The following is a 19,050-nucleotide window of genomic DNA, read 5'->3' as shown; positions in this document are numbered from 1 at the left end:
GCCCATGATCATACAAATGGCTAGGCACAGTCCTCTCCCTGCTCCTACTAGGTATTCTAGACTAAACTATATGGTTACTCCACAATTATACACTTATGACAGTCAGACTTAAGCGCTGTCTGAAATATTCCTGGTCAGTGTGAAAGTTATTTCTCCAAGGTGCAACTGAAAGATAATAGGATTAATTATAATAGACCTCTGCAACAGCTTAAATTAACTGGGATTACTCTTTTATAACCCTACTGTGAATAATGTCTGTAAAAGAAAAAAAAATAATGTTACACTTCAATGTCTGCAGCAGTACAACGCTCCATCTTAACTACAGGACACAAAGTTTCCCATACATCCAAGGAAAGACATATTCTCCTCTACCCTTAAATGAGTTTGAGAGTAGAGCTTGACTGTCCCAACACCATGAAGTCAGCAAGCACCTCCTTCACTTTCAAGGTGTAGCAAGCTGCATCCATTTGCTATTCCAGCCAGTCAGATGTGGCCTGCCCAGTCTCCAAGTCACAACAAGGACCTTTCAGTACTATGATCTTTATCCTTTGATTAGATCGTTTGCTCTGTTAGCACTAACAAAAGTAAACTTCTTGTCATGGTACATTGCCTTTAAAAGATGTGTTTGTCAACCCTGTATCGCTGTTTACATCAATCATTCAAACTCCAAAAGCAGCAATGCTCCTCTTCAAACGTACCTCATTCTATGATTGTGTTTGTTCCATACTGAAAGTATTCCATGTTCTTCTTCCCTCTGACCCCAGCCGTTGATACTGGGGAGAGTCTACCTTCTTCTGTGGCATATCTGGCAGCAACTATTCCGTAATCACAATGAGCCAAAAGCCCTCTCTGGAATGTAGTCTGGTAAAGCTTATGATAAGTCACCCTCATTAAGGCATAGAAAGGCATCTCCGCACTCCCATTCTTCAAAGGTGTTTACATCTCTATTTTGGATGTATTTTCCTTAATTTAGGTGGAGTCAGTTATTGTTACTAACACATTCCATAATTGCTTTCTAGAAATGGTGGCACATAGAAGAGTTTGTCACTCCACATGTCTTGCCATTAATCCAAAGTAAAATGATTTTTTTTTTAAACTCTTCCAGGCCTCCGTTATCATCACCCCACCCCAAGCTCCAAGCAGTTAAAACATCCTGCTGGGGATTTATGTGGTTGACAGTTCTTGGCTACCACTCAGAAGACTTGTTATACAAAGGATCTCCTCCTATCCCTCCCTTCCCAGGATATAGGGCACCACATTGGCATCTTATCCCTCCCCAGTCCCAGCTAAAAAAGGAAAATCCACAACACATGTTAACAGATTTTATATATATATATATATTTAACACTCCTACAGCAGGAGCGTTGGCTTATGGGAAGCCAATGTCACCATCTTTCCAAGAAAGCCCCCTGGGTCAAGGAAGACCCTGCTCTGGAAGAAGCTGTTCTTCCCATACTGCAAACAGCAATGAGAAGAGCCCACAGAGCAGCTCCAGGATGAGGTCTGACACCAGGCTGGCCCGCTGCTGCCAACCAGCATCTCAGGCAGCACATGCCAGGGTACATTGAGCAGGACCCCTTGAAGGGTGAAGGCTATCTAAAGAGCTCCTAAGTTCTGGAATGGTCCTACCCATAAACTACAATTCAGAGAGCAAATGCAAAAAAAAAATAATAAATAAATAAAAAATAAAAGAGTTTTAGAAGACAGAAAGCTCAAGTTTGTGACTTCAGTTTCACATCACTGGAACAGGATATAATTAAATCCTAGTTTTCAATAGCCACTTCAAAATGAATGTCTCCATCATGCAGAGAACACTGAAATTGGGAAGATATTTTTTATTTAACCTCAAAATCTATTTTTACCCCAGAATTCTAATTCTCCCCAGCTGGAACTTTCTCTTCCTCATAGCCTGGGTGGGAACAATGTAAAGATGAAAAAAATGAAAATAAAATTAGCTATAGAGAATAAAGGGGGAGACAAAGAATCTGCAACAGATTCCACAGATCCTCCAAGCTAGATGAAATCAAATTCGCACCCTGCAAAGTTCTGAGGGAAAAAAGAAAACTTACCCACACATAAAGGACATCAGTTTTAATCACATACACAAACCTTTACTTAGGACCACATAGAAAATGAACTTTATTACCCTTTTTATCACTGTACCGAAGAGCTGTAAAAACATACCTTTTTTTTTTTTTTAAAAAAAAAAAACCTTGCTCCTTTTGCTTTTCCTCTTGTGCATGCAGTTTTCAGCTTTTTCTTAGTTCTGGCTGAATTGTGAAAAACATTTTTCAGAGCACTACAGCCCCTGATACCATACACCAGAAAAAGAATGCAAGCACAACCAGTGCCGCAGTGGGCACAGAATGGAAATGGCCCTCACCTGTGGCCATCTCCACCCAAAAGCCAATTGCTGGCAGATGGTCAGTATCAGCAAAAGCCTAACGGCTGTGACACAGGAGACAATTTGCTAGCTTCATAATGACACACAGGCTCCCAGAGCTGAGACAAGCATGCGGAGGCAGCCTATAGAAGAACAGAAGCACCATGTACTTCCCATCACTAGGAGGCTCTTGAACTTCTGTCCTGCCTCCTCCAGTGAAGTGTGTGCACAAAGGAGCTGCCTCCCTGACCAAATCCTCCTCACAGCAGAATAATCAGAAGGAAGCTCTGTTTTTTCCCCTGCTCTCTGGAATACCTACACTTGTGCTGCTACAGGTGTTTCAAAGGGACATTTGCGCAGGAGACTCTCATGCTCTGATGTTAAAACCTATTGCAGTTTATTCTCTTTTACAGCTTTAGCCTCAAAGAATGATCCAAACCATAAAATCCAAAAGTCTGAAATATGTTTCTGTCCTAAATCATTATTAAGGAATAACAGATATAAAGGAGGAGAGAAATAAAGGTGAATAAAGTTCTGTTTGTGGGATCTTAGAGCTAATCGTAGAAGCTTGGACCATTGAAGTCTACAGCTTGCTCTCCGTGATGGACAGCCATACTCCTGTCTTCCACTGCGAGGACAACAAGCAGGGCACAAGCTGAGCATTTTGTTGCCTCTTCTCTATAACAGGCTCACAGAAGAAAGCTAGCCCCAACTAGTCAGCACCTACAGTAATCCACATATATGTATTTTTCACACACACAGAGATAGGAAAATAGTTCCTCCCTGGTGCAAAAAGGAAATAATTCCAAATACTAGCTACAAATATCTTTCTCACACATCTACTGCTATTTATAGCATTTCAACAACTTGTTAACTATATTCCAGCCAAAAGAAAACCTCATGTGTCAATCTGTAATTGACCCACTCAAGCCTCCAGGACACACACGGGTTTTCATTTCTTCTTCCTTCCAGTGGTACTTTTGAAATTCCACAGTCTCTGGAATCATTGGATCTCCCAAGATATACTAATGACAACTACAAAGAGGTCAGATTTCAAAGAGATAGGGAATAAATAACCTGAAAAATTAAACAGAACGTGCATTGTTCAGAAAGGTCACATAAAGCACATTTCCAATTTTGGGAACACGTGCAATTATCTACCACAAGCCTTTCCTTTGCTTTGACCCATTGCACTAAGCAACCATTTATACCCATATTGAATGCCTGCTGCACACAGTGCTGATGAAGACTTTTTTTTTTTTTTAAACAATATAGCATTTCTCTTATAATCGTATGCAAAGCCTTTCCTAAAACTTTCTTCATCAACTACCTGTCTAGAAAATGAAAAGTCTGTGCTACAAACTGCCAGATCTTTAATATGATTGACTATGGTTGTTTTTAGTCAGCAGAAGGTCTCCAAGTAACAAATGGCTTGTCCATTTGTTCTCTGAGAAGAAAGACTGTCAAGGCTTGAATATCATTTACAGTCTATCAAATACTAATGCTGATGGAAAACTCTGGGTTTCAGTGACTCTTGATGTGCCCCACTGGGGCATGGAGAAATGTTTCACCACTTAACATGTATACTGTGTAATGAATCTGGAAGGCTCTCCTACTACTCCTTGCAGTCACCTTTTCATCTTGCCAGGCCTGTAGCTGTAAGATATGTATTAATTGAGATGACAAATTGCATAAATATGTTTCTCTGTTGGCACTTCCTTGCTAAAAGCTTATGAAACTGTTAAGTATGGAAAACAAAAGATAGATGGAAGAACACTATTACAAAATTATTTTTATAGGAAAAAAAAAAAAAAAAAAGAGAAAAGCTTGATGTATGCAAACTTACAGATATCCCATATTTTACAACTGTAAAATACAACTATTTTTCTCTAGTAATGGGTTTTTGTGATGTTAGATACAGAAAGATTTCTGCTTTATTATTGATGAGGGAGGCCAAATTAAAGAAGTAACTTACTGGAAGTGCTAGAAGTTGGCCTTGGGATATAATGAATACAGTACATCTTTCCTCTCAGCCTACAGGTAGTGATCACAAGATTTTAAGATGCACTTCAAACAAATATTTTACAAAAATAATAAAAGTGTTGATCATGACATAAAAAGCCAGAAGAATAGATTTTTTTCTTTTAAATGGGCATGCTGCTCAAAACAAGATTGACTGTAGAAAATAATAGATTATTAAACCGCAGTGTAGTAAACATCATTATATTGTAGCTATGTTTTTCCGTTAAAACATTTTACAGAGTAATTATAGCTGGAACAAAGGAAGCTCAGTAAATTTTAACACTGGAGCTTTTTTTCTTCTTTGGAAAAAAAAGAGAAGGTCTGATGTTCATTTCTAAATTCTAACAAATACTTTGATTATACTAAGCTTTACCACATCTGGCCTTGAGAGCTTTGGACTTCATCCAGTTTCCTGTGGAACTAGAGGAAATCCAGCTCAAAACTTAAGTTGTGCTATTTCTAAATGGCATAATACATTCTGCCAATTTAACTACCATTTTCCTCTGTGTGATTTGGTAACACAACTGAAGTAATTTTCCTGAAGAACAGAAGCAACTCCCCTTTTGTTTATTTAAAACTGCAAATAATTCCTCAGTGGTACACCCAAGATTTAAAATAAGGGACAGTAGTTGATTATTTTATTATTTCTTTGTTTTCTCTTGGAAAACATTCCTTTAAGAATTACAGTGCATCTAATCTACACCTATAGTAACCTAAATAGAATGGGTTTGTGTGGAGAGGAATTCAAGAACCTATGACAACTACTAGCAATGGCAAAGCAAGCTTTTACCCTAAAGCATGATACACTCTGAAGGCCGTGGTCTTGCAAAAACTTAGCACATGAATAGTCCTACTAAAGCAAGGCTCAATCATAGGCTTGTTCACTCGTGGAGTTTTCTTTTATTTATATATATTTTTAGGCAACATATTATAAAAGACGGAAGGAGGAAACAAACCTGTAATATGAGGTGAGCTAACCATCAATGTATGCACATAGCTCTTGACGCAGCATCTCAACACAGAGAAACCTCAGGGGCCAAACTAAGTTTGTGTAGCAAAGAGAAATTGCTCAAGGTTTTTCAACTTAATGGCAAACAGCAATGCTCCCAAGTGAACAACTTTCCTCTCTAGTGCAATACCTTGCCGATGTGACTAAACCTAAAAATAATTTCTAAGAAAAGGTTCCAGCATTTAACATAATGTATGTACTGCCTTTCTAACCCTTTTTTCACTCATTGTCAAATGAAGATGTGAAGAATTACATAACAAACAAAAAAAAAAGAAAAAAATTAACTTAATTTACACAACCAGTAAAAAAAAAAAGTTTAAAGCAATGATAGAAAAATAATATAAAGGCTAGATACATTAAATGCCAGTTCAACAGTATTAAGCTTTGGTAGAACAGGTAAAGAGCATAGCACCAATAAATTCCAATGTCAATACATGCTTCAGTATGCATGAGCTGTGATGAAAATGTAAATTTTGGCAAGAAAAGTAGTGTATGTTCCCTGACGCCACAGTTTCATTTCAACATCTAACAAAAAGTCTTTGGGCTCTTTCACTTGTCGTTGAAGATAGACAATGCCCGTGTATGAGTTCAGCCTTCGAGTGCTGAAGTAGTTTTCTTCATTTCCTTTGTTGATAGTGAGGATTATGTTGTCTCCGGCATAGGCAGGCGATGGTCCAATACGGAAAATATGAGCTGGGACCATGATATTAGTTTGGAAGTTCAGCTGGTAGTAGGTAATGCGCACTGGGGTATTTTGGCAGTCCAGATAATTAAAGCAACTGATTCGTTCACACCTCCTAAGAGAAGCAAGATGAAAAAAAAAAAAATCAGTGTCCTTGTAATAGCAGGTAAAAATATATGCATTTCAGAGAAGTGCAAAGTCAACAAAGTCTTCATCCTGTGCTAAACAAAGAGGAGCACCAAACATTACCAGCTGTGTAATTACTATTTGCTTGTTCTGCTTTTACAGTGCCCATAAAGCATTGGCAAATGATATAATTGTCAGAGTACAACAGTGGAAGACAATGATCATGGGCAGGAATAGATGTGTTGGGAAGCTCCACAGCAAGAGCCAGAGTCATGCTGCAAGCAGCACAGAGCTTGTCTGTGATACATCATTGACAGCACAAGCTTGGGACAGTGCTCCAAGAAAACCAAAACAAGGGAATGGAAAGCAAGCTCCTCAAGCAAAGCTTCTAATTCTATAAGGCAGGAAAAGTATGTTTTAAGTCATAAAGCAACTGTGATTTCCTACGGTGAATATGGCTTTGCACTTTTCAAGGAAGGAGATTCTCTCCATGCTCCTCCATATTTCTGTCTTTCCTCTGGCTTTCTAAAGTGCTGGCAGCCATTGAGACAGGAAGATTTTGGGGACCCGAGACCTCTCAGTGGTTTAGGAACCTGGTGCTACTAGTTACAATGTTTCTGGAACCTGTCAAGCTTCTTATCCTGCCCCCCTTCAACATTTCAACCACCCCTGAGGAAATGCAATTTTTATATTAAACAGGGAACCCTAAAACCACTATGAAAGTGGTGCACTGAGCAGCCTAGCAGTTACTGCAATAATATAAGCAACAGGGAGTATTTTCTTAAACTTAAATGCAAACACAGTCCTTTTAGAGATGTGGCAAGCATGGGAAAGCATGACTGAAGCTCCAGTGACTGCTGTTACAGCAGCTGGAGAGCAGAGAGGCCCTAGAGTTTGGAAGAAGAGGGAAAAATGGACAGAAACTCTGTATTTGGAAAGTCTTGTTGCTCCAACTCTAACCATGTACAACCACCCCCAAGGTAAAGCACTACGTAACAGTCCACAGCCAGGGGACAAGGCTGCTCAGTTTGCTGCACCCCAGTACTTACATGTCAGACACTTTTCTGTAGTTGGAAGGGCACTCGAAGGACAGGCAGCGGAAGCTGCCCTGGATGTTATAGCAAGACTCTGCAGCTGAACAGTTATGGGTTCCTATTGCACATTCATCGATATCTAAGAAGAAATCCAAGGGAAAAGATAGGGTAAGTAATCACAACTTGGCTGCAATATGTCTTCCGTGGAAAAAAAAAATTCCTTCCTTGACATTATCAGTTAATAGAAGTTGACGGTACCATTCAGTGTTGTATGCAATAAACAAGGGAGCCCACTCTTCTTTGTGAGCAGCATGTGATCCTTTCCATGCTTTGGGACAGAGACCTTCCCTTGCGTAGCAGAGGCCGTGGCCAGCTGCAACCACCCATGGCATGGCCAGGGCTGGCCTTCTGCCACAGGGGAGGTTTGCTTCTTTACATGTGCTTTGCAAACATTTCCACACTCCTTACAATCTAGCTATTCTCATTCCAGAAACTTCTGACGCAACACAGCGTTTAACTTTCAGTGGAGAATAAGCATCAGAAGGATAAAAGTTCTTAAAGCTCAAGATCCTCCTGTCTTGCAGCTTCCTTCTGCAATAAAACAAAACATTGAAGGTTCAAAACAAACACGAACATCTAGACTGAACTGTTGAACTGTCTGTGTTGTTTTCTCTCTTGCTCCTGATGTGTCAGAGATCTGTCATTAGGAATATTATAAGCTAGGCTGAAAGGGAACAGAATAATAACCAGATAGAGGCAGTCTGAGACAGAGGAAACCCAAACTCCTCAGACCACCCCGCAGCTGCTGTTCACCCCCCAGCTGCTGTGTAAGATTTCCTCAGCAGTTCCGAAGGAAGATAGTTTTTAAACAGTTTCCTGAAAGTGATGGGCCAACTTTACCAGCTTCACAGGTCAGTGGTAGTCCCTGAACCACAGTTCCTTGCCTAGGGCTATGTCTTGCAAGGTGTTTCTAAACAACGCTCATATGCTGTTCAGCATGAGCACAGTGCACGTGCAGTAAGTCAGTAGCTGGGAAAGCAGCTAAGTGGTCTCACATGGCAGAGCTCTGCATGGACCTGTGCACACTGCAGGCACTGTGTGTGAGCACCAAGGACAGTCCTCAATGAAAGGGCACTGCTATAAACCCCTCACACACTGCCTAGTGTGTGTGACTGTAATGGATCCTCCTTCATGGAGGAGGTTGTAAAACACCCGCACACCCCACTCCAATGAGCATCCCCCAGGTTACCCAGCCTGCAGGAGGGGACACCCCTCCCCAAAGGGATCCCATAAAACAGACTGGGGAGGGACACCCTATGCCTGCCTACACGTTTGTCATTCACATCCTATTGCTCGGCTAAGTTATAAGTAAAAAGTTATCCCTCAGGAATAAACAAATGCCATCAGGACATAACTGACTGCTGTTAAAAGCAAACTGGGGTTTCTCACTGCCTTTTGAGAGTTGATGAAGCTGGGCTATGTCAGCAGAAGGATTTATCCATGCACGGAGGTTGCTCTGGATTGAAGTAGGGGTCAAATACAAATCAAAGTAACCACTGCTGTACAGCTACGTAATCCAGGAGACCTAAGCTCCACCAGCCTGACTATTACAAAATATGGGAACTTAAGAACAACGTTAGAACAAGAGTCACATTTTTATATATATATATATATGTTTGTATATAGAAATATCTCCCCATTATAAGTAAAGTTGCAGAAGGCAACGGAGAACATTTAAAGCTCAAAGACACTTAATGGGGCCTGGAGCATAAGTGTGGTTACCTAAATAACACATATGTACAAGCCCAAGCCATGGACCTTAAAATGCTGAAAACCAGATGCAATAACAAGAATCCAGCTTGAGCAGAAAATATTGGCAAAGACCTCACAGTCACATTGTGTACTCCCAAATGTCTAGACTACGCACGGAGGCTTTAAAATGAAATAAATGCTAACAGACAAACCATGTGAACTGTGCAGGACTCCACAATTCTGCCAGTTGTCACAGAGGAGACAGACTCTTTGGAGGAAAACTATAACTTCCCTCTGCCTCCATTCCCCTGGGATGAGAACTGATCTCATTCACTGCACTGACTGGTTTGAAAGTCTTGCAAAGAAAAGTATACAATAGGAAGTAAGAGAGAATCAAAGTAAATTAAATCCCTTGCTGGTTCTCAGAAGTGCCCCTAGGTGAAAAGAAAATTTCTTCCATATTGCAGTCATTGTCATGAAAACACTCACTTCACCAGTTTGGCTCTGCTGCAAAATACCATACACAGTTTCTCCAAAAAGATCCATATGTTGAGATTGTTATATGAGATTCAGCTCGTTCATCTGAAAAAGGGTACAAAGAACATACCACCCGTAACTCCTCAGAACCGGTCAGATGATGAGCAAGTGAGGCCAAATCCTCACCTGGTGGAAACCAGTATAATCTTCTTGAGTTTAGTCCAGCTGACATCAGCTCACAGACTGTTTCTCTGAGCATGTGTTCAGAAGACCTCAGTGCATAAGCCTGCCCAAACCTGTAACTACACGCTTGTAGAGCTCACAAGTCTGCACTGCTGTCTGTGAGCTCTAAAAGCTCACAAGTCATGCACTGGCTTTTTTGCATGACTGCATTAAAAAAAAAAAAAAAAAAGAGAGAGAGAGAGAGAAAGAAAAAAAGAGGGGGGCCACATACCCAAGGGGTTACTTCCAAGGCCTGACCAAGTGCCAGCTTACCCAGCCATCCACAGAGCTGCTACATATCTGCTAAGTTTTGCAAGTAGACTTCACCCTCTAAGAAGGGTGCATGTCCCGGATGGTATAGGATCTTTGAAAAGTTTTTGCAAGCATTAACATATAACTCTTAGCAGAGCTAGTCTATACAATAGAAGCCATTTGCACAAAGGATGAGCATGCAGTGAGGATTTCACATGACAGACAATGCAATTGCAATCCCTAGGTCCATATGGCAAACATTTTTCTTTCACCTCTAGCACTTGGAGCACCCTGGGTACCTCCAGCTCAGGAGAGCTGTGCTGGCAGATTAATGCAGTGACTCACACTGTTAACTCTGGAAGACATCCTCGTCTCAAATCTCAGTGCTGGCAGAAGTGGCAACTAACCTGCCAGCACTGAAAATTAACAGAAAAAAAAAAACAAAACAGGAAAGTTATAGCTGCAGGTTTTCTAAAGGTGACTTTTACATAAGGATTTAAATGCACCTGGATACATCTGAAGTTGGGTTCTGAAGGCATACTCAAAAACATATTAAAAAAAAAAAAAGCTTGGAAAGATTCTCTTTGTCATTTAGTTTAATTCTCTGCTCCAAAGGCAGGATCAAGTATGCTTATGCCATTCATGATTTACACAGCGCAAATTCACTACAGTTACCACTAAGAAGAGAAATTAAGCACAGGAGAATAGGAGATACCTAACCAAAAGTTCTGTGAAGGGTTCCTGAAAAACTAAAAGCAGGAAATGCCTGGTAGTTAGCGTAACTGACTGCAGGAATGCATGTAGAGTACATAAAGGTAATCAGATCTTCAATCATCATTACACAGTCAGTGCATCCTCTGGAAATGGGGGATTTTTACTTCAAAACCAGACAGCTGCATACCAGATGAAAAACACGAGGCACCCAGAATATGTTTCTATAATCCTGAAGAAAAGGGGTGTGTGGGAGGAGGATACATGTCATTTACACTAACATCTCCGAATACCAACGTATTTAAGCCTATGTGGCAGACTCCTGAATGTTCCAATCCCCATTACAGCTCCTGCATTCTCTTTCCTAGTTTTCTGGGGCAGGAAACTGCAACTTTTAATGAAGCCACAGATTTGAACATCTGGCACCTCTAAATAAACAGATCTGATGAGCCAAGGTGCACATACTGCCTGTGCAAGCAATCAGATGCCCCTGTTTGGATGATGAAGGGAGCTCCCTTAGGAATGCACTTAACCAGCTCACATCTATAGCTGCCTCACTACTTGTTTATAGCACGGGAAAAAAAAAAAAAAAAAAAAAAAAAGACATTGTAGATACCAATATCTGTCAATTTTGTCAAATACTGGCTTTTTAACAATGACTAATATCCAAAATGGAGATTTGATTGAGTAATTGTAATGTCTTAGATCATTCCAAGGATTAAACCTTCATGACATAATGCTTTCAGTTCATCAAGCTCCTCATTACCTCGACAGGTTCTTCCATTTGCTGCCATGGTATATCCCTGCTCAGGACAAGCACACTGATAACTACCAGGAACATTCACACAGCGGAAAGTACAAAGAATGCCTGCACTTTGCGTGCACTCATCAATATCTGGAAAACAAACAAACAACAACAACAAAAAACACCAAAATTACAAACACATTAAAAAAAAAAAAAAAAAAAAAAGAAAGAACAGTCACCTCAAAAGTGTGGCTGTAGAACACCAGGAAGTTCTTATATGGCAAATTTATAAAATAAACTTAAACATTTATAAAATATTCTTAAAAAATGCAACCATGAAGGTTTGATATTGGTCTTGGACAGCTGATTGTGCTTTCTGAAATGTTGAACATGAGTGCTTCATGGACTCACGGAAGAGCACAGTAAGTCTTGGCACATCTGGGTATGAAAATCTCATCGCGGTACCTCTGAAATTCTTCCTGTAGGATTGCTTGGGGAGCTGCCTTGTGCTTGGAAGAACATGGGTTTCTTCAGCATTTCTTGAACAGAGACTCTCCAAAGCATGTGTCAGTATTGGTAGCTTTAAGAGGAAAAGGTGAAACCCTTCCTGCCTCCATTCTGATCACTCTGCAACCCACCACCAGCAGAGCAAGCCCTCACCCAGCCTCTGCAAAATGTTTTAGCCTGTGCAGTATAAATAAATATCTCTTCCCTCCTAACTTTTTCAGTCATTAGCTGTAGCCCATGAATCAGTAGTGTCACTGGTTATATGGTCACACAGACATCTTCCAGCCCCAAGTAGGCATGAAAATGAACTGAATTTTCCAATAGCTGGAGTTCTCTTTTGCTTTCTCTGCAGCGGGGTGTAACTCACAATCATCCTCAGGCATCACCTGTGCAGCACTAGATGTTGTGGAAATTTGGACAGCACTTGCTGTTAAAGAGTGTGCACGTACTTAATTTGGCCTGACCAAGCAGCAGCCTTACCTTTACAAGAATGACCATCTTCTGCTAGCTGGAAACCTTGCCTGCAGTAACACTGGTAGGAACCATAAACATTGGCACACTCCTGGCTGCAGGGACTTGCTTCGCATTCATTCACATCTGTATCCAAAAACAAAGGTACAGAAATTGCTACAACAGTTCAGAACAGAATCTTTCACTATTTCTTGCCCCTAAGATCAGCTATTAGATCCTTCTGGACGTTGTGGATAAGGATGTCCCCCAAATTTGAATTTGTCCCCCAAAGATGTGTCTGCTCCCTAGACAGGATGCCAAGAAGCATAAGGATGTGAATTCCACCTAAATTTCATTTCTATATATGCCAATGTAAACATATATATGCATATAAACATTTGTTTCAGACTTTATCCGTTACAGTTAATTAAAAATCTGTAACCATTGCCTAAGAAATCATGGAAAGCTTCAGAAAATTCCATTCAATTCAAAATCTACTTTTTCTTTCAAGTTTTGTCACTACTAAGATTCATTTTTAATAAAATTTGAATGAAAAGTCTCCTATTTCAACTGTATTATATTCTTTTTCTCTCATCTGGAAGGAAAGGAAAAAGTATACGAGTGAAAGGAAGAAAGTGGAGAAGCAAAAGATGAAATAATGAAAGCTTCGTTCTAGATGAAATATTTTAAATTAAATCCAAAAGCTCCTAGAGAATTTTTGGGTGTTTAAATCACAGCAAAAGTGACTGCAGAAGAAAATATGTGCCACTATAATATTTTGATTGCTGCACACTCTATATATTTTAAAAACAATAATTTACATCAGCTTCAAAATTTTGATAAAAGAAAATAAAGTAAGACTAAGAGAGATTTTCATTGCAGTGAGAGCTGATTAATTTGTAAACATTGTAAACATCCAAACCACATATATTGGAAGGCTTCTCATAAGAGATGCTCTTTAACTCCAGAAGAGCGTCTCAGCATTCACTAAAACCACAATGCCTTCTGCTCTTTATACTTCAGTACTTTCCAAAGTCCAATTACCTAAACAAACCATCTGACATAGCTTCTAAATGGTGACTGTGCTGGGGAAGGCACAAAAGCAGAGGTCGAACATTAACAGCCAATCATTTAGCCATTTTATTGAGAAAACATGGAAGCTAGAGACTACTGCTATAAATAAGTCGACAGTAAAAAGAAAACAGGGAGAAAGAAACAGTGCCCAGAATGAATCTTTGTGTCTTAAACTTGTAATAATGTACCAACACTTAATCAGCTATGTGGACCCAGCAGCTTTGCCCACCACTTGGGGCACACACACTGCTTGCGTGGGAGCAATGGGGAAGCCTTTCAGGTGCATTGCTGACTGGGTGAGTGCAAGGCACTAGGATCTGACAACTCTTATCTGACAGTCTGAATGTTTAATTCAGCACCTACAAATTTCAGCACGCATACATCACAGGCTTACTTTATTTGCATTTCACCTCAACTTCTCTAGAGTTCCTTAGTTTACAGCACAAATACTTCATGGAAAACATGTCTTGTACCTTCACAGTGCTTCCCATCGTAAGACAGGCGGAAACCAGAAGAACAAGTGCAATGGTAGGACCCAGGGGTGTTCTCACACGTGTGCTGACACAGTCGTCCAGGGTAATTCCAGCACTCATTTATATCTGCCAGGATAACAAACGAATCACCTTATAAACAAAAGCATCAAAGGAGATGCAGGAGGGTGTTTTTAAAAAGTGTCAGAGACTGATTTGCAGAGCATGAAAAGCTGCAACCCCAGGTTTTATGCTGTCTGCCTTTGTGCTCTAATTGGTGTACAGTAGTGATAAAATACAAAATGCTGTATCATGGTCTCTTATGAAGAAAGTTGTTAAGACTTCAGAAAGATAAATTTACACAGCAGGAGAAACGTAACCTATAGGAAAATATTTTGCAGTCGACTTTAATCGATAACCTGCAGCCAAACTAAAACCAAGGACACTTGGTCCATACCCATAGCACAGAGTGGCAGAGCTCTAAGTGGCTGGTTGACTGAACAACAGCTTTTTGGAGGTGATTCCATTATCTTCTGAGACACTGCATTGCAGAACTAATAACTGCACACTACAATAGTGCTAAATACTGCCTTGAGGTCCAAGGCTCAATCAATCAGTTGTTTCATCTGATCTTGTGCCTTACATACCAACGCAGGTTCTGCTGAATGCATCATACTGATAGCCCATCTTGCAGTCACAGCGATAAGCCCCAGGAAGATTATGACAAATCTGTCCTTCACCACAACGGTGCACACCAGTTTGACATTCGTCCACATCTGCAGAACCAGAGGGAGCAATTAGTTTAAATGCTGTTTTTAAAAATAAATAAATAACTCAGTAACAGGAACAGAAACTGTTAGGGTCGTCCATTGGACAAAGCAGACAGAATATCAGTTTTTCTCACTCTGCTATTCTGAGTCAGCTTTACATATCTCTGAGTTATTCTGAAAAGCAATAAATTATTTTAAAGTCAAAATGACAACTTGAAATGCAGTGGAGCTTTCCAGCATATTCTGCATTTCAATGTAAACACATTTTGATTCTGATCAAACCATGACATTTAAACATCCTATTCTGATGTTCTGCCATTGTGTGAGTCACTTCAAGCCTTTTAAAGCAAAACAAGAACTAGCCAGAAATTCTGCTCATCCCTTGAACTAAAGCAATTGCTATTTTCATCTCCAGCTGCCCTTTCAATGCTGCTTCTGCTGTCTACCTTTTGCTCTTTCCCACTGTTGATCTTTTTTCTTTTCTCAATCAACTCACATTTTTATATTCCTCATGGTCTCTCATCTGAAATGCAATACAAACAAATTAGTTGCTCCTCCACTCACATGCACCACTTCCAACCTCATTTTACAAATCCTCAGATAAAGATGAGAGCTTTCAATACAGGCTGATTTACAGGACTTGCAATATGACTAAATAGCTCATCAGTATTTAACAAATCCCTGTTACCATCTGTGACAAGCATCAAAAAATCTGATTAACCCTCAGAAACTGGTATTTCTTCGAGCCCTGAGTGCTGCCATTTCCTAAGCCACCAGATCCTGCTTCCTTCCAATTATACACATCTTCAACTACTTTGACAATCCAAGCCCCTGTTCATGTCCAATTAATTAGGATGGCAGTCTAAAGCTGGGGGGTTCTCCTTTCAGCAGTGCTTTCAGTCGCTGCCCTGTTTGAAGCCATAAATTCAAATTCTATTTCATTTCAAAGGGTTCCTGGGTGGCTCCACATCAAGCAACAGCCTTGGAGAATGCTCAGGAAAGCAGTCATATGCTGAGTAAATGGCAGAGAAATGGAAACAAGTTACTTATCACAGACACTTGGATTTGGGGAAGTGAGGACTATCAACCCTGGTGAGAGGCGCAGACAAATATTTTCTTCCATACTTTGGCTGAAATTCCTACCAATGCGGTCCCTGCTGGCACTGGGGTTAGCGATGGCAGGGATACCACTCGCCCAGAAAGGGATTCCTGACAGGCTCACAGATTTCTGCTGACACACTGTCCTCTCATTTTTTTCTAAGAGCAAAGGTAGCATCGGACCAAGGAAGTTTTAAAATGCAAATAAACATCTGTAAATTGTTTTATTTGCAATTAATTCATACTGCAACCATTTCATGAGTTTGTCCAAAATTATGTATTCCATTGCTTTCAGCCTTTAATTAGTTCTCAGATATTATCTCATCAGGATTACACTAAATTACACTGGATGCTGGAATGGTGGTAACCCTAAAAACTTCAGGCTCACCAGGCTTAGTGGTGCAAATTTACCTTGTCCTTTTGATTTTGCTGAAACAGGCCTGATTAAAGTCAGCTTAAGAAATGTCTCTATACAACAGCTGAGACAGACACGTATTTTGGACCTTCCTTTTGTAACAGCCATAATATTTCAGGCTGCTATATAAGACAGCAAATGAGACTGCACTACTATGTCCTAAGTTTAGGAAACAACCCCCTGGAACTATATTAGGAAGGTTTCTCAATTTCTTCAGCTACATGCGAACTGTCCCTGTCTTCTGCTGCTTCCAAATCTTCCTCACTTTCTCACTGGCAAAGGATAGCCTGGAGAGCCCTGGGAGAAAAATCATGATGGGCAGCAAAGAGCAAAAAGCAGAAAGTGGAAGCTTTTTTGACTGGAGTCTTCTGTCTACACCACTAGTTTTGTCTGCAGGTCAATAGCTGTGATCAAATTAATAGACAGCCTCAAACATAGCTTCTTCCACCATCACAAAAGCATATTTTTTATTTTCTACCCTTCCTTTTATTCAATGGGAACTTAAATAAAAATCTTTAGGATATCATCACTAGCAGAAGTGCTGATTTGCCATGTCTTTATTTTTTCAGCTCTCACTTTATGATTTCCTACCCCATGTAACACAGGACATAGGGAATTCAAAAGTACATAGCCAGCCTTACCAAGAATCAAGCTTTCAGTTCCCTTGTGCCTACTGGGCTCGTTCATGGAACAAATGTTAATAAGACATGAAATCTGCTATTTTGAGTCAGTAACTCCATATATACATTGGAACAAATACAAACCAGTATTGAGACACATGCCAGCCTATGTGACTATTTCAAGATTCTTTTCAAAAACAAATGAGAATTTATCCTAAATGTGCACAACTGGATGTGAAAGGGAAACACCATTTATAGTGCTCCAAAGAACATTCATTTATTGCTACCCCTGTGAGTCCACAAATTCAGTGTTTCCAATTTGCTGCCTCCCACAGATTCAGATCATATTGCTTACAGTGAGATACTGTACAAAACAGCAAAGGATCATGATTTTGACTGACAGCATGAGATTAAAAAGTAACTAAATTATATTCACTCCAGAAGGGAAGCCAGTAAATCCCATATGCAGTCAAAAGCAATGTCACCCAGTGTACCCAGAGGAACTCCTTGCAGCAGTGAAGCATCCTGGAGTGCAAACAAATCATTGAACTGCTTGGACAGCAAATTCCCATTCCTCAACTAACTTTATGAAGCTGGAGGTAATTCAAAACAGTTATTTTAGAACTGAAATGTACTTTTTCCTCTAGGAAGACACCCTAGCAGAGACTGAAACCTGAGTTTACCGATGCATCGTGTTCCATCCTCATTGGAGTGGTAGCCTCTGCTGCATGTCAGTGTGTTCCTTTGGCAGGTGTAAGATCCAACAGTATTGATGCAGTTGAATCCTGGTTTACATGGCTCAGGGAGAGATGTGCATTCATTAATATCTAGTGAAAAGAAATGAATTAGAATAGTGAGAGAAGCTATTTAACCCTTCTGGTCTGTTTTCAGCTCTTGCTTCTTTTTCTTCATTTTAATCTATCATTAATCCAAAGATAAATGCTGATGAAGGTCTGCCATGGTACCAGTTTCAAATTCATTACACACATCTTTAAAAGAACAGCAATGTTTAAATTAAGTTTGCAGCAGGATTTAAGGAAAATTACATGTGGTCAATGCAATTTTAGCCTTGGACAGTCTAAAAGAAACAGGTGTTGGCCAGTACTGCTGCACATATTACAAACATATTGCCGGTCACACTTACCAACACAGTTTCCCTCAGGGTCTTGTAAAAATCCATCCATGCAACGTTGCTTTGACTCACAGTAAAATGATCCTTCTGTATTCTGACAAACGAAGTTCACTTTACAACTGTGAGTTCCTCTCTCGCATTCATCAATATCTGTTAATCACATCAAAATACCAACTTGTGACTAGTTAAACTGTCACTGCCAGTAGCCATACTGACTAGTTTAGAACTTCTTTTCTCAGAAACAAGCATCACTTAAATGAGAACCCAAAATTGCCTTTAGGAAATCTGAGGTTTGGATGTATTTTCTCTTGAGCACCCACTTCAGCACAGGCTTCAGAACGTGGCAGGTTGTCCTGCCACAAGTCTGAGCCCTCCTGCTGTGCTCACAGCATCTCCTGCAACCACAGATCCTGAAACATCTGCGGTTTTAAAATCCTAAAGGCACAAATGGAAACAAGGAATAAAGGTGCACAAAATGTATACTAGACTATTTCAAAAGCAAAATAATCTCTTGTACCTTATGTACCACAAGAATTCTAGGTATAAACTGGCCTCCTTTAAAGTTGATAATAAAAGGGAACCTCGCTTGGGCGGGGCTGGGATTTCACTTTGTGCATAGCAATACATGTATACTATATGTACTTAAGTACACAGAACAAACACTATCCAATTCAGAAAAGTATTTTTGGGGAAGAAAAAAAAAAAAAAAAAAAAAGAATGCAAGGTAGCACTATTAGTAACAAATTTCACTTTTCTTCCTTGCACTGCAGCCAGAGCTCAAGACAGCTTTCTCATTTTTGTTATGTATATGAACTTCTGCAATCATGGTCACCAACGTAATGGCTACTACCTAGGTACACTGAACACACTTCCTTTTTTACGGAAGAGGCTTCAAACTCATAAAGCTTCTAAGTTATAAATTTAGTTTCATACTTACAAATCTATACCCAACTGATCTGTCCCGAGTAACTGCGCAGATCAGCTGCTATTGAGGCTTTGCTTCAATTTCCCAATTGAAGAAGCCCCACCTAAGATCAGACATCAGCTATGAACATGTCCAATGATATCATGAACATTTAGTCTTGTATGCCATTAATTC

At 40.0% G+C, this 19,050-nt stretch overlaps 1 protein-coding gene across 6 annotated transcripts in view; it reads right to left on the bottom strand.

Moving 5' to 3' along the window:
• Positions 1 to 5,285: 5,285 nt before the first annotated feature.
• FBLN2 (fibulin 2) overlaps positions 5,286 to 19,050 on the bottom strand; it is a 105,055-nt gene continuing 91,290 nt past the window's right edge. For all 6 annotated transcript variants that reach the window (XM_084530455.1, XM_084530460.1, XM_084530456.1 and 3 more), the window contains 8 exons: positions 17,964 to 18,101; positions 17,503 to 17,646; positions 14,564 to 14,692; positions 13,920 to 14,045; positions 12,403 to 12,519; positions 11,437 to 11,565; positions 7,272 to 7,395; positions 5,286 to 6,211 (listed from right to left, as the gene is read on the bottom strand). In XM_084530455.1, the coding sequence (XP_084386581.1) occupies positions 5,854 to 6,211; positions 7,272 to 7,395; positions 11,437 to 11,565; positions 12,403 to 12,519; positions 13,920 to 14,045; positions 14,564 to 14,692; positions 17,503 to 17,646; positions 17,964 to 18,101 (1,265 nt within the window). In that variant the 3' untranslated portion in view covers positions 5,286 to 5,853. The remainder of the gene's footprint in view (positions 6,212 to 7,271; positions 7,396 to 11,436; positions 11,566 to 12,402; positions 12,520 to 13,919; positions 14,046 to 14,563; positions 14,693 to 17,502; positions 17,647 to 17,963; positions 18,102 to 19,050) is intronic.

The sequence above is a fragment of the Aythya ferina genome, assembly GCF_964211825.1.
Source record: "Aythya ferina genome assembly, chromosome: 10".
Taxonomy (NCBI): domain Eukaryota; kingdom Metazoa; phylum Chordata; class Aves; order Anseriformes; family Anatidae; genus Aythya; species Aythya ferina.
The sequence above is the reverse complement of the archived record's forward strand: the minus strand, read 5'-3'. Positions and strand labels throughout refer to the sequence as shown.